The sequence below is a fragment of the Colias eurytheme genome, chromosome 4 (genome assembly GCF_061535395.1).
Source record: "Colias eurytheme isolate Ceu_HAF_F1 chromosome 4, ilColEury1 Martin Lab GWU primary, whole genome shotgun sequence".
Classification (NCBI taxonomy): domain Eukaryota; kingdom Metazoa; phylum Arthropoda; class Insecta; order Lepidoptera; family Pieridae; genus Colias; species Colias eurytheme.
Genome location: NC_142983.1, coordinates 7251186 through 7264319, shown reverse-complemented (window position 1 = coordinate 7264319; position 13134 = coordinate 7251186). Strand labels below are relative to the sequence as shown.

Here is a 13134-nt window from a genome sequence, read left to right as displayed (position 1 = left end):
AGAATTTATGATTCTGAAAATGAGTTATTTCATTAGTAAGTATTGAAGTAGGCATCTTCTCATAAAATATTAATTTGATAAAGCCTTAGAGGTAACTGAAAATTCTACTAAAATCTATTAATAAAGAAGTAAGAATATGAGTTCCTATTTCGCTTAAGTCCAGTTTTTTTTTATATAATCTTTAAAACCCTTTTCAAAGCACTTAATTTAAATTTTCTCCTCCGAATTTAATCATAAATATATTAATCTAGTAGACGGTTTTATGTTTTCATTACACCAAATCTACTTTTATTGAAATTAAGACTTCATTATAACAATGAAAGGCATATTTTTTTATCAGCTGTAGAAAATGCGACAAACTTCATAAAGTTTCAAAGGAGGCTTTAGAAATTGCGATTGAAACATTCCCTTCTTGATATTCAAGAAAACTTTTGACTTAAAACTTATTGATTAATAGATTTCTATTTTAATTAAATTATTAAGTTTCTTCAGTCCTTATGTTTAATGGTTTATTCATTGGGGTATATGAGTGCGACTAAATAATTTATTACCGATAATGATTATTCGTTGTTGGACATTAAATTGATTTTTTATTATTTTATATTGGACTGGTGGTTTTTTCTCTATATACGCTTGTATATTATAATATTCACATACCAAAAAGGACAATTATAGTAGACTATGTTTATCAGTTTCAGACTATTTTCCACTACACGATTTTCGCACTTTAAGTTTCGTTTCAGAGTAATGCAGCTTTAGGTAATGACTAATGAGTTAACAAAAATTGAAAACGCGTATATGAGCAGTAATATTTCGAAATACCATAGTAATTCTTGACTATAACTGTGGGTGGCTTTTCTTGGCAGCGAATTCATTTGGCTGCTAAAGTAAATACTGCCTTATTAAAGATCGTGCCAATCACGTAATAAGTTAGATCTGGCGCGCATTTTAAACATTGTATAACAATGAAATTGTATTATTATTCACGTCATTTACTGAAGATTAATACGTAATTAAAAATAAAACGATTCTTTCGGAAACTAAGTATTTATCAAATAGATATTTTGCTATTTTTCCTCTTATATCTCACTGTTCACTTTATTATCACGTACGGAGATATTTTCCAACTGTCCCCTTCATAGATATATTTGAGAATTGTGATTTCCATTTCTCTTTCTTTCTTACACGAAAAACGACGGATTTCATTCAATTATAATTATATTGTTGCTTTCTTTTAGAGTGTGTTTGAAGCAAGTCTGAGAAACTTTTTTTTATAGCGTACGATGATATTATTTATTTTATTGTATTATCTGTGGTAGGTATATATTAATTCAAGAAATTACTGAATGAGGATCCTTATTCAGGATTCCACTTCAAACTCTTAAATACTTTACTTAAATATACATATATAGGTATATATGTATCAAACTTGTTGTGGCAATAAACGTGTTCATTAATTCCTTCATTCATTCATATAGATATCACTATATTCTTCAAACTGGATAATTGGTTTGGCCACCTGGCTCCACCACATAGCTGAATCGATCTATGACTTTTTTCCAATTTGTTTCATTTAAAATCAAACCACGTGAGCCTATCTGCAAAGTTTTTATGAAAAACATTTTTAGGTATACCAACAAATATATGTAGAGTGTTTCTATATTGGTATAATTGTTAAACACATAATATTTAACTGCTAAATTCATGTTACAAAAATATGCATCATTACCCTATCATCCATTACTAGAATGCAAAATATCTAGCTGTTTTCTGTATATAATAGAAGCTATCAAACCGTTGTTTACTACTTAACAATCGATTACGTCACTACAAGGGCTGAGTGAACCTAAATTTACCTCCAACATATCCCATATTCATCATATTACAAAGAGGGATTTCGTAAGCTCTTTGCTCAAGACATTGATGAACATGGTAAAGTGAGTGTGCAAAATGTTGCTTTATTTATTCACTGCAGGCATATGGGAGTGACGTGTGTTTTATGAAATTTCAAGCTAAGTGGAGCTCGTTACGTTTAACTATATTCATAACTTAAGGCAACACTGATGGTGATGCGAACGTGCTATCATTAGAAAGTATAAAGTATTATATCTCATGTTACTCAGCATCCTCTATTTTGGCTTTTAAGGTTTTGGATGATAAATAAGTCCATCAAGTTAAGTAAAGAAGCTCTTACTCATTTAAACCATCAAAATAATGTCAAAAAATTACATTACTTATACCACAAAATGAAAACAATGCGATATATCTACATTATATTTGATTTAATTAAACTACAATCCAATACAAAATTGTAAATAAAGAATAGTTCAATCAAAAGGTAACAATACAAAGTCTGAAGTGTTCAATCTCCACGGAGAGATATCGTTTCGAACTTTCCTATCGAGGTTATTGAACGTAATATCACAAGGTAACATAAGAGGTTTCAATCTGTAATAGGGTGAATTCTGAAAACTGCCGCGTCAATCGCAATAATAGAATTTTATACAAACACAACCCGGTATAGGTTATTAAATTATGCACGAAATTTAAATAATTTGGGCCTTTGCAGGTTTTAAGGGTTATTAATCATTGTGACAGGTATTACTTCGCACCTTGAGCTTAATTGCGTCAGTTACCCGATACTTATTCAAAATAAACAAGAAACCGACTTGCTTAATGGAGACCATCTATCATTGGATCAGTATTCAGCAAAAATATCAATAATTTTCCAAATGATGGATGTGCTTTCATTTAAAGATGGGATTTAATGTTCTCCGTGGTTATTTATATAGTCGCACTTGAGCCGTGCGATTCGTTCTTAATATAAAACGACATTTGTTATAAATTGATGTACGTGTATGCACTTTTGAATATACCGGATGATTAAGATATATAAAACTGATTATAGACGATGTTTAATAGATGGTTTGTCCTGTTAACATGTCGTCAATGTTTTACTTACTTATTTAAAGTAAGACATAATTTAAAGTGTAATTTCAGAGATAGAGAGTCAGCAAATCCGTGTATAGATAATGTTTAAAGAAATAAGTAGATATCTACGTAAAAGATTACATTTATCAAAGAAAATATTTACAGTGTAACATTGTATGAACGTAAGTATACGCCTGTTTCAACTCTTCAAAAGCTTTCGACTTTTACGGGCATCAATTTTTAAGCTCACTCGGTCGTCTTAGCAGCAAAGAATATGATTTGAATCCCTCCTTGAAAATTTTATCTTTCTAGATATGAATTTATAAGTATGACGTTTGAATGGATTGAAACTGTGGGTAAAATATTTCTGAATTCATATTTTTGTTGCTGCCAATATTGGCAGCCTGACACTAAAAGAAATATGTAGTTACTGATCTTTTACGACGTATCTTGTATACTGTTCATATTATTTTACAAAATATATTTTGTTGAAATAAATTAGACGTACAAATGTTTATTTCAATTTATCATTTCTTTAAGTTGCTATTATTTTTTGATTCTATTGCTATTTTCTTTTACATTACAATTTTTTGTGGAACCACAATGAAATTCCTGTAGACAATTTACGACTTCCCAGTTAAGACATCTCTGGAAAAACTATGAAAGGAATTTTGAAACTCGGAAGTCGGACAATATAAACTATCAATATTACATTCTCCTCTCTTTTTATTCCTTCTTGTCTCAGAATTGTGATAAACCTAATAAGTAATTATATAAAAACAACATTGATAACTGAAGCACAAATATTACGATTTACAGTTGTAAGCCCGTACTCCTGAAACAAATAGTGACACAACAATCAAACTGTGTAAATAATATAAACAGCACAGAAGATCCGCGCATGCATGAAGTAGGTATACAGGCTTACTCAATTTCGTGCACGGTAACCACAGTCATTTGTTCGTTCCGGTCCTGAAACAAGTTTAAACAAATTTCAACGTTCCGACCGCCCTGTTTAACATTCTTTGTATAATCAATTTCCGAAGCAACAAATGGAAAATAGTTGAAGGATTAATTGGTTGTTTCGCTGGATTCGGGGCAAGGGCAGAGGAAATTATCTTGTTACGGTTTGTAACTATATCTTTTACAATTTTGCTGGTTTACAAGGATATTTTGGAATTATAAAACATTGTCTTCTATTACAACATAAATAAGACATATAATAATGTCTTCAAATATATGTAAGTTTCTAAAGAGATAAGCCTAGGCACGAAACCCTTAATAGTCCGTCTGCGAATTCCCATTTTTCCATAAAATGGCGTTTATATGGACATTTAGACCACATGTCGGCACTTTGCGGGGCCAATATGTAATTATGGACTTGCGATGTTTGTAAAACCCATCTATGTAACTTTTCTGCTTATAGATAATGTATTGATCTTAACACTGAAGTAGGTATTATAACTGATTACGTCATAAGAAAATTATTTAATTTTTGTAACTTAAATATTTATTCCTCGAAAGAGGCAATGGAATTTAATTTAATAAAATAATTAAGTAAATAATTATCAGATTTTTTATCAGGGTCAAAAATGTAATAAAGCAATGTTATCTATAAAATATGTGTTTATAAATAAATTCTTCATAAATCTATACTATCTATACTAATATTATAAAGAGGAAAGGTTTGTATGTATATACATACATGTATGTATGGTTTTCACGCATAAACTACTAGACTGATATTGATGAAATTTGGCACAGATAATCTTCAGACCTTGAGAAAGAACATAGGCTACCTTTTATTGCGAAATATGTACCACGGGCGAAGCCGGGGCGGACCGCTAGTTTATAAAAATATGTAAGGCATATGAAATTACTGACATGACAAATATTTTATACATTACAGATGTTGTCATGTTGATACATATTATCTGAATTATACGATAAAGAACACTATTGATGATGAATGAACAATATATTGAGTCAATTTCCTGAATTCGTTTCATTGGCAGATTTGAAAATTATCGGGCTTTCACATAGTTATAGGTATCTTCTCAATTTATATGATATTTTATGTCTCCTTTGACTACGATTGCGGTTGGTGACAAATTTCGGCAGCACGTGAGAATATTACATGATATTTTCGTTAACAAGCAATAAACTCACAAATTTCACAAAATTCCAGTCAGTGGAATGTGATGTGAATATAAATTAAAAGCGTTTAAAGTTGCGCTTAACTTTCACGAATTCCCGTCGGAAGCTTTCAACAAACTTCACCAATCATTCGAATTAAATATTTTTTCACACATTTCTATAATGAGCCTATTATATTGTATCTTATATTATTTTTCATTAAACTTTCGCTCTTCATTCAATGCTAGCTTGAATAATGCTATCATTAGAATTATAAAGTTCTTTACTAGAGTGAAAACTATTCTGTTTTTATCTTATTTATCTATCAAAATGTTAATGCTTTCCTTAATCTATTCCACTAGGTATTTTTGCTTTTAAAACATTAAAAAATTAACCAATTTACATGTATGTGCAAAGTTTTAATTTAAACCATAACAACGTCGGTATTTCAATTAACAAATGTAATGTATCCTCAACATCAAATAAAACTCAGTGAAAATTTGTAAATAAGCTTTTTGGACAAGTTTTGAATCAAATTAGAAAGTTACAAATTAAACTAAATATAACTATCATGCTGTGTTTAATGTATAAGAGCTATATTAAGTTGAGTTTAATCTATATATAATTATACATATGTAAAAATGAAACCCGTTTTCCTTGGTCACGGCATCACGCGCGAACGTTATTAGTTATTACCTATATTCCTTGAAGTACGAGGATGGTTTTTTATGTAGAGAAAACGTTAATATGTACCACGGGCGAAGCCGGGGCGGACCGCTAGTGTATATTATGTTTAATATAGACCGGGAGATACTGACACAAAATTTCGAGTCATTTGTAACAAGGATGGCGATTCTACAGGGGTCTTAGTACGCAATGACAAAAAGAAAAATGATGGTGTGAACGCTGGTACCGGTGGCTTAGTCGCGTGGGCGTTTGTCGAACTCGTCGGAAAAATAGCGAAAGTCAAACGATTTGTAACACAAAAATTTTTGAATTTACCGATAGCCCATAAAAAATTAGTAGGCGGTAGTGTCATGCCATACTTTTCCGGTGTGACTTACAGCCCGCCATACCGACGCGAATGTGTTGATTTAAATAATACAATCATTCAACCATTTGTACCAGGCTAACTTTTGCACAGGTAACTATCGTCGTGCAGCCATTTACGAAAATCGCCATGCCATACTTTTCGGACGATTCCAAATGGTCGCCATACCGCCGAAAATCTGCAAAAAATTTTTATTTCGCCAAACTTTTTGTACCAGTATTGCATTTGGATTTTTGGAGAGTATTTGATAAAATGTGACCATTATTATATTTGCCATACTTCTAGTAGGGGGAAAAAGTGCTGTCATACTTGAAAACTTAATTTATTATTAATTTATATAAGTGAAGATTTCCAACACATAGATCTTTGAAATTTTGTATTTATATTTTGTTGATCCTCAAACTTACAGGAAAAATAAGTGCCATACTGTTACAAATCGTTTGACTTTCGCTATTTTCCGACGAGTTCGACTAACGCCCACGCGACTAAGCCGCCGGTACCAGCGTTCACGCCATCGTTTTTCTTTTTGTCATTGCGTACTAAGACCCCTGTAGAACCGCCATCCTGTTACAAATGACTCGAAATTTTGTGTCAGTATCTCCCGGTCTAATATGAAGTATTATGTATATAGACCGGACTCTCAGTGGAGTTTCGTTTGCAAAAATCGCGGACCTAAATCTGACTTCTGATATATATTGTATAGATCCCAGACATCCTATAGACAGATGTTGCCAACCAGTTTTGTGGTCCCCCTGCCCGCACCCCGGTAATTAAATATGGCATACAAAGAAAAAAATAAAAATTTCCAAAACATGCCGTGTGAGGTATCATATGAAAGAGCTTATTGAGTAGATCACGAATATATAGCATACTATATACATTTCTTACACTTTCTCTAAGATTTTTTAGAAAATTTACGAAAATGGTCCATTTTTGAGTTAACTTTAAACCACTATAGATTGAAAACTCATGAATATATTTTTTAAATTATTATTTTAAATAATTAACAATAGTCCATTGTTTACGATTCAATATTTCGTACAGTGAAATAGTTGCATGGGGGAGTGGGGGGAGCATTCAAAGATGGCGAGTATATTTTCAAGTTCATATAGTATATAGTTATTTTCATCAAATCCACCACATAGCTCACTTATATTATATTACGAACTATTGAATCATAAACAATGGACTATTGTTAATTATTTAAAATAATAATTTAAAAAATATATTCATGAGTTTTCAATCTATAGTGGTTTAAAGTTAACTCAAAAATGGACCATTTTCGTAAATTTTCTAAAAAATCTTAGAGAAAGTGTAAGAAATGTATATAGTATGCTATATATTCGTGATCTACTCAATAAGCTCTTTCATTTGATACCTCACACGGCATGTTTTGGAAATTTTTATTTTTTTCTTTGTATGCCATATTTAATTACCGGGGTGCGGGCAGGGGGACCACAAAACTGGTTGGCAACATCTGTCTATAGGATGTCTGGGACCTATACAATATATATCAGAAGTCAGATTTAGGTCCGCTATTTTTGCAAACGAACATCTCCTTGGAGCCTGCTCTAATAAGAGCTATACTTTTTATGAGCTTATTATTTTAGACTTTATTAAATATAGCTACACTTCGGGTTTTTTGCAGACATGATATAATTAAGCTAATTATACACAACTCTCTTGTTGGGTCGTAAAGGTTGAATAAAATAATAAACTAATTCATTAATTAAAAGAAAAAGAACCTTGTTAATAAATACATTATAGGAGATATTTTTATTACAAAAATGATAAAATAGAGGAAAGTCACCAAATATGGAATAGTATCCTAATATGGAATTCCTTCATTTCTCTAAGACTATAAGTATGAATCGCAACATTCGACCATCTTCTGTTTCATTTGGTGTACTAATTATCGCATTATCACCATCGAGTTAGTTGCGTGAACGGTTTACGTGTGGCAGGGGTGTTTTGTTTTGTTGCCATGCAGAAATTTTTTAAGGTAAGTAATAAATGAGTATTTACCGGCTATTATGTTTGTTTACATATGTGTTATACTATTTAGTATATCGGTATTATGTTTATTTCACCATTTTGTGATCTTTTGTCTTTAAAATATTGTGAATTGAAAAAATATTTAGAAGAGTTTGAACGAGTATAAAAATCCAAATATGGACAGTCGTCGGTGTCTAATTATGGAATACTATAAACTTGCTATTATTTTTTAAAAAACTGTATGTAATGTTTGTTTTTAGAATGTCCGGTTCACAATCAACCTAACGAAAAATCTGGGATGAAGAAAAAACGGCACAATCTATAAAATTCGTCCGGGAAAAGAAAATGGGGTATTTGAAAGCGGTACAGGATTTCCAAGTCCCTAGGACAACTTTATTTCATCATTATATTTCTATTTCTTCTTTCAAAGTTATTAACTTTATTAAGAAAAACAAACAATCGAAGAAAAATAAGGATGATAGTGAAGAAGAAAGACTCTGAGGAACTAGACGTTATCCAGTTTGATGAAGGTAGTGGAACATGATGAGTTGATGGACCAAGTGCCTTCTGACTCTGCAGATGCAGAATGTAACATACATGCATCAGCAGAGTCAGGAGGTTCTGTTCAAGACTTTTTTCCATGGATGAAAGTGGAGAAAGTTGAATTAAATGCTTGATGTATGGGCTCTGAACACATTATGATGTGGTGGTTCAGATGGATCGGGATTTGTGACTTTTGCAAGTAATTACGTTACTTCTTTCATTTATCACAATATGTTACATTAATTTCATTGATCTCAAAGATATTCATTACATTTTTGTTATTGTTATGTTGATTTATTCTTATATTCCATATATGGGTACCTATTCCATATTTGGTTACTCATTTGGGATTTTGTTTTTTGTGTAAGATTTTAATTTAATTACTGATATATTTCGTTAAAGGCTATTATTTATTACTTATAAATGTATGACTGACCAGTAAAAACAATAAACTGATTTAATTTATGTAAAGTTTCATTTTTATATCCCAAAAACAAAATGGTATTCCATATTTGGTTACTTTCCTCTAATAATAATCTATTTTTACTTCGTAATTGGATGAATTGGTACACAAAAGAACGTATCAACTATCAACGTAGCAGTTTGACCTTTTAATTAATTCCCTTTCATCAACATACCTTACCTTATCCTAACCTCACCAATTTGCGATAGTAAAACGATTTTTGTGGCCGAAGGAATCCATCGAAAGTGGAAAAATTAAGTGCCATCATACTTACGCTCGCTTTTGTTTATTGTATAGCCTATGAGCAAAGATTCACATCAAAGAAAACATATTGTGAATATAAATTTATAAAGAATATAAAAAAAACGATCACGAGGCGGGACTCGAACCCGCATCCTTTCACGCCAATCTGAAGCAGGTAAATTAAATGAAGTGAATGAAACTACTGACATTTTAAAATGAAATATGGTAAAATTATTAAATTTTACCAAACGTTATTTTCACATTTCTTTATTTAACTTACCAGCTTTATGTATTCTTTATGCTGTGCCTACAGTCCAAAAATCTCGGTTTATGTAAATAAATGAATATTTGACACGGTCCTTACGCGGTATTAAAATAACATTTCCAATTTAATTTCGCGTTTGCATCTGTACGGAGGAAATTAAATTTTCGTACAGTAGAAGCTCATTGCACGTCAGACGTTTAACATGGGAGGCATATATACCAATATAAATTTAATATAACAGTCCTTGCAATTCTATTCCTTCATTTCTAAGAGTTAATCTATCAGAAACAAATAATATAATTCAAGACGTCAATAATGTTCAATACACAAGAGGGCTTAGCAAGATGAAAACTTCTTCAATGATTATTTATTATCTGCTAGTTGATTTATATGTGTGTTTCATGGGATTTAGAAAGTACTTTGTTTGTTTGCAGTTTTATCCACGAGTCCCGATGATGGAGAGCCCTATCTTCATGTAATGGCAAGATCGTCGGTATACAATGTTGGCGTTAAAAGGGCGATATACTGCAAGGGACGGAATCTTCCAGAGGTATTTTTAAACTAGAATTATGTCTCAGTATATCTTGTGTACAATATATACGACAACATTTCTGATAACTAAAGATGCGTTCGTCAGTTTTACGATTTACTTAATGTTTAGTTCATGTTTTAATGGACTGACAAGACTATAGAGAAATAATATTTATATGAATATCATATTTTCTTGCCATTGTATCTACGAATTTAATCAAAGTTTGAATGTAGCAAGAAAATAAAATTATTTGCCTAGGTAAGAATATAGATAGATACAAGCACTAGGAGAAAAGCTAGCATTTATTTTTATGACACATATTACACAGTTAATAGTTAATACTCTAACCATAACGAACATATCCTTCACAGATGATCGACTGGATCTCTCCAAAAGACACAGTAGTCGAAGGTCGGTCTTCAAAGAACACACGGGTGTACGTAGAGAGGTCTAAAAACGACACACTAGCGAGTAGCCTTGTGGCTCTCATCATACAAGATGCCATGATCGAAGATAGCGGCAACTGGACCTGCAGAGCAGGATCTTTGAATGAATCTATTGAAATCACTGTTGGTGGTATGTATTTCTGATTAAATATTTTAATATAGTGGCTATCATAATGTAAATCACGTTTTAATTATTCGCATATCCTGAAAAATTACATAAGAATGCTTGTATTTAGTAACAGGTTTTTTGTTAGCCAGTAAGAGTAAGATTCTTGTCGTAATTTTATACATAAATACACTCGAATGATAAAGTGTCGGAAAAACAGCGTCGAAAACAAACCCATTGATAGTTGTGTTTGCAAAACTAGTAAAACAAACTAAGCATAAATCTAGAAGATCCTACATTAAACTTGTAGGATACAACAGACAATGCATAGTCATAGCATAGTCCTTATAAATAAAAGAAACTTAATTCACTATTGATCTATGTGCAATGTAAAATAAACTAAAATCCTTACCTTTCTAAAAGGCAGTAATAAAATTACTTTGCTGAATTATGCCCTAATTCAAAATTGTTTCATCCCTTCCCTCGTAATATACAAATTGTAACAAAGTTACTCATTAAATCATTCCTCTACGTCGTAGATTATTTCTAAGAAGAACTAATTAATATTCCAGAACTTTCTCTGAGTATTTAAGTCATAATACAAATTATTAAATGAATAAAACAAGTGGTCGCTTATAAGCTCTAATTAGACACTTCGAAGTTAAGTCCATTATATCTACGATGCACGATAGTATTTAAGTTCTGACATCCTTTATCATAATTATATGTTATCTTTGTTTGTTTTTTCTCGATTTAAAAAGCTCTACCTATGAATGCCACTAATACATTTCTAAAGATTAAAATTAAAAAAAAAAACAAGACTTTTTAATTACCTAAACATTATATTTAAACTAGAAGAAAACAATCATTTGTAAATACACGCTATTTTTATTATTTTGTGTTATAGTTAAAGCTGTAATCTCAAACAAATACGAGACAATCGAAGGGGAAGAAGGAAAATCTGTGAAATTAGATTGTGTTGCGAAAGGTTACCCCGCTCCCATCATCCAGTGGTATCTTGAGAATGATCCAATTTCCAGTAAGTAAATTTATCTTTAGCAATGTTTTCATAGATAAGTAGAATATGTATGTGCACAACAAAAATGATCAATGAATGTGATTCCTTTTTTTATTTTTCTCGTAAAAGGAGACTCTACAGTTTTATCATACGATAAAATAATTAATGTAAGAATTGAGTAACAGTAGCATAAGCAGTTATAAAGTGCATAAAGATTGAGTTCAAATCAAATATAGTACCTTAATTCTATATAACACTTGCAATTGATAGTGATAATCATATTTTCCAAAATTAAATCATTAATTATTGAATAATAATATGTATCAAATCAATATACATTTGTATAAAACTCGAAGTAACAAAGGTAGTTCAGAGTCCCACTAATTAAATAAAATAATGAAGTAACCAGTTAATTAAAATCTCTTACAGATGATCACAAGAAATACATACTTAAAATGAAAGGCGATAATTATCAGCTTGAAATCAAGAGCTTAACCCACAGAGACACCAACGAGTACGTTTGCAGGGTAACTCAGAAAGCATTGTCTCATTTCTCTGACAGGAGAGTGCAATTAATTGTTAACCGTAAGTATTGGATTCTTTATAAACCGTTTCTCGCGGTTCGAATATCCTCAGCTATTTCTCTTTATGTCGACTTCTAGATTAGAATTGCGATAAATGGCTATGTTTTTCTGAACTGGATTACGGGGACTAGCAAATAGTGGATTGATAGACTTATTATTCAACTTCTTAAGACCATCTCAAGTAATTTTTCACATCCGAAACATGAAATAATGCTTGTATTGCTTGAAAATGATGTAAGATTAATTTAGATAGATTATACGATGGATCAAAGGATCTAAAGTCTACTGAACTCGACATTGTTAAGCTAGAGAAATGTGTATTAGTTTAACCAATAAAAATTCAACATCCTACCAAAAATCGGCGAGTACCTTTAAATCTAAGTTGTGTACAGTTTCCTGAACATTCACGAAAATTATATGTTTATATTTTTAGATAAGCCTTTTCTAGTGGACGAAAACAATGAGGTTTCCTACTCGAAATACAAGACAGAAGAGGTTTACGCTATTATGAACGAAACGTGAGTAACAATGTCATAATGAAAAGCTTAATTGGGCTTCACATTGTTTTAAAAGAAATTTCCTCATAAAATTGTTGTTCTAAGTAAAGATTAATTGAGTAAACTGTTTTATAATCTTTAGAAGATCAGCGTTGAGTAAATTTGGAAGATAATTTTCAAATGGAAAATGATTAACAACTCAGAATTATTTTAACGTAACAAAGGAGTTTTTTTTAACTTTAATATAATATTAGTATAGACTAAACGTCACGAAACTGACTTTATATTTAACCTAAGGGATAAAACTAAATAAACTTGGTTTAA

At 31.1% G+C, this 13134-nt stretch overlaps 1 protein-coding gene across 1 annotated transcript in view; it reads left to right on the top strand.

The window, feature by feature from the left end:
• The window catches only part of LOC149909065 (limbic system-associated membrane protein-like), a 116814-nt gene that overhangs the window by 99651 nt on the left and 4029 nt on the right, over positions 1-13134 (top strand). The window contains exons 2-6 of the mRNA XM_090120671.1: positions 10062-10177; positions 10531-10735; positions 11619-11750; positions 12159-12314; positions 12747-12831. Of these exons, the coding sequence (XP_089976797.1) occupies positions 10062-10177; positions 10531-10735; positions 11619-11750; positions 12159-12314; positions 12747-12831 (694 nt within the window). The remainder of the gene's footprint in view (positions 1-10061; positions 10178-10530; positions 10736-11618; positions 11751-12158; positions 12315-12746; positions 12832-13134) is intronic.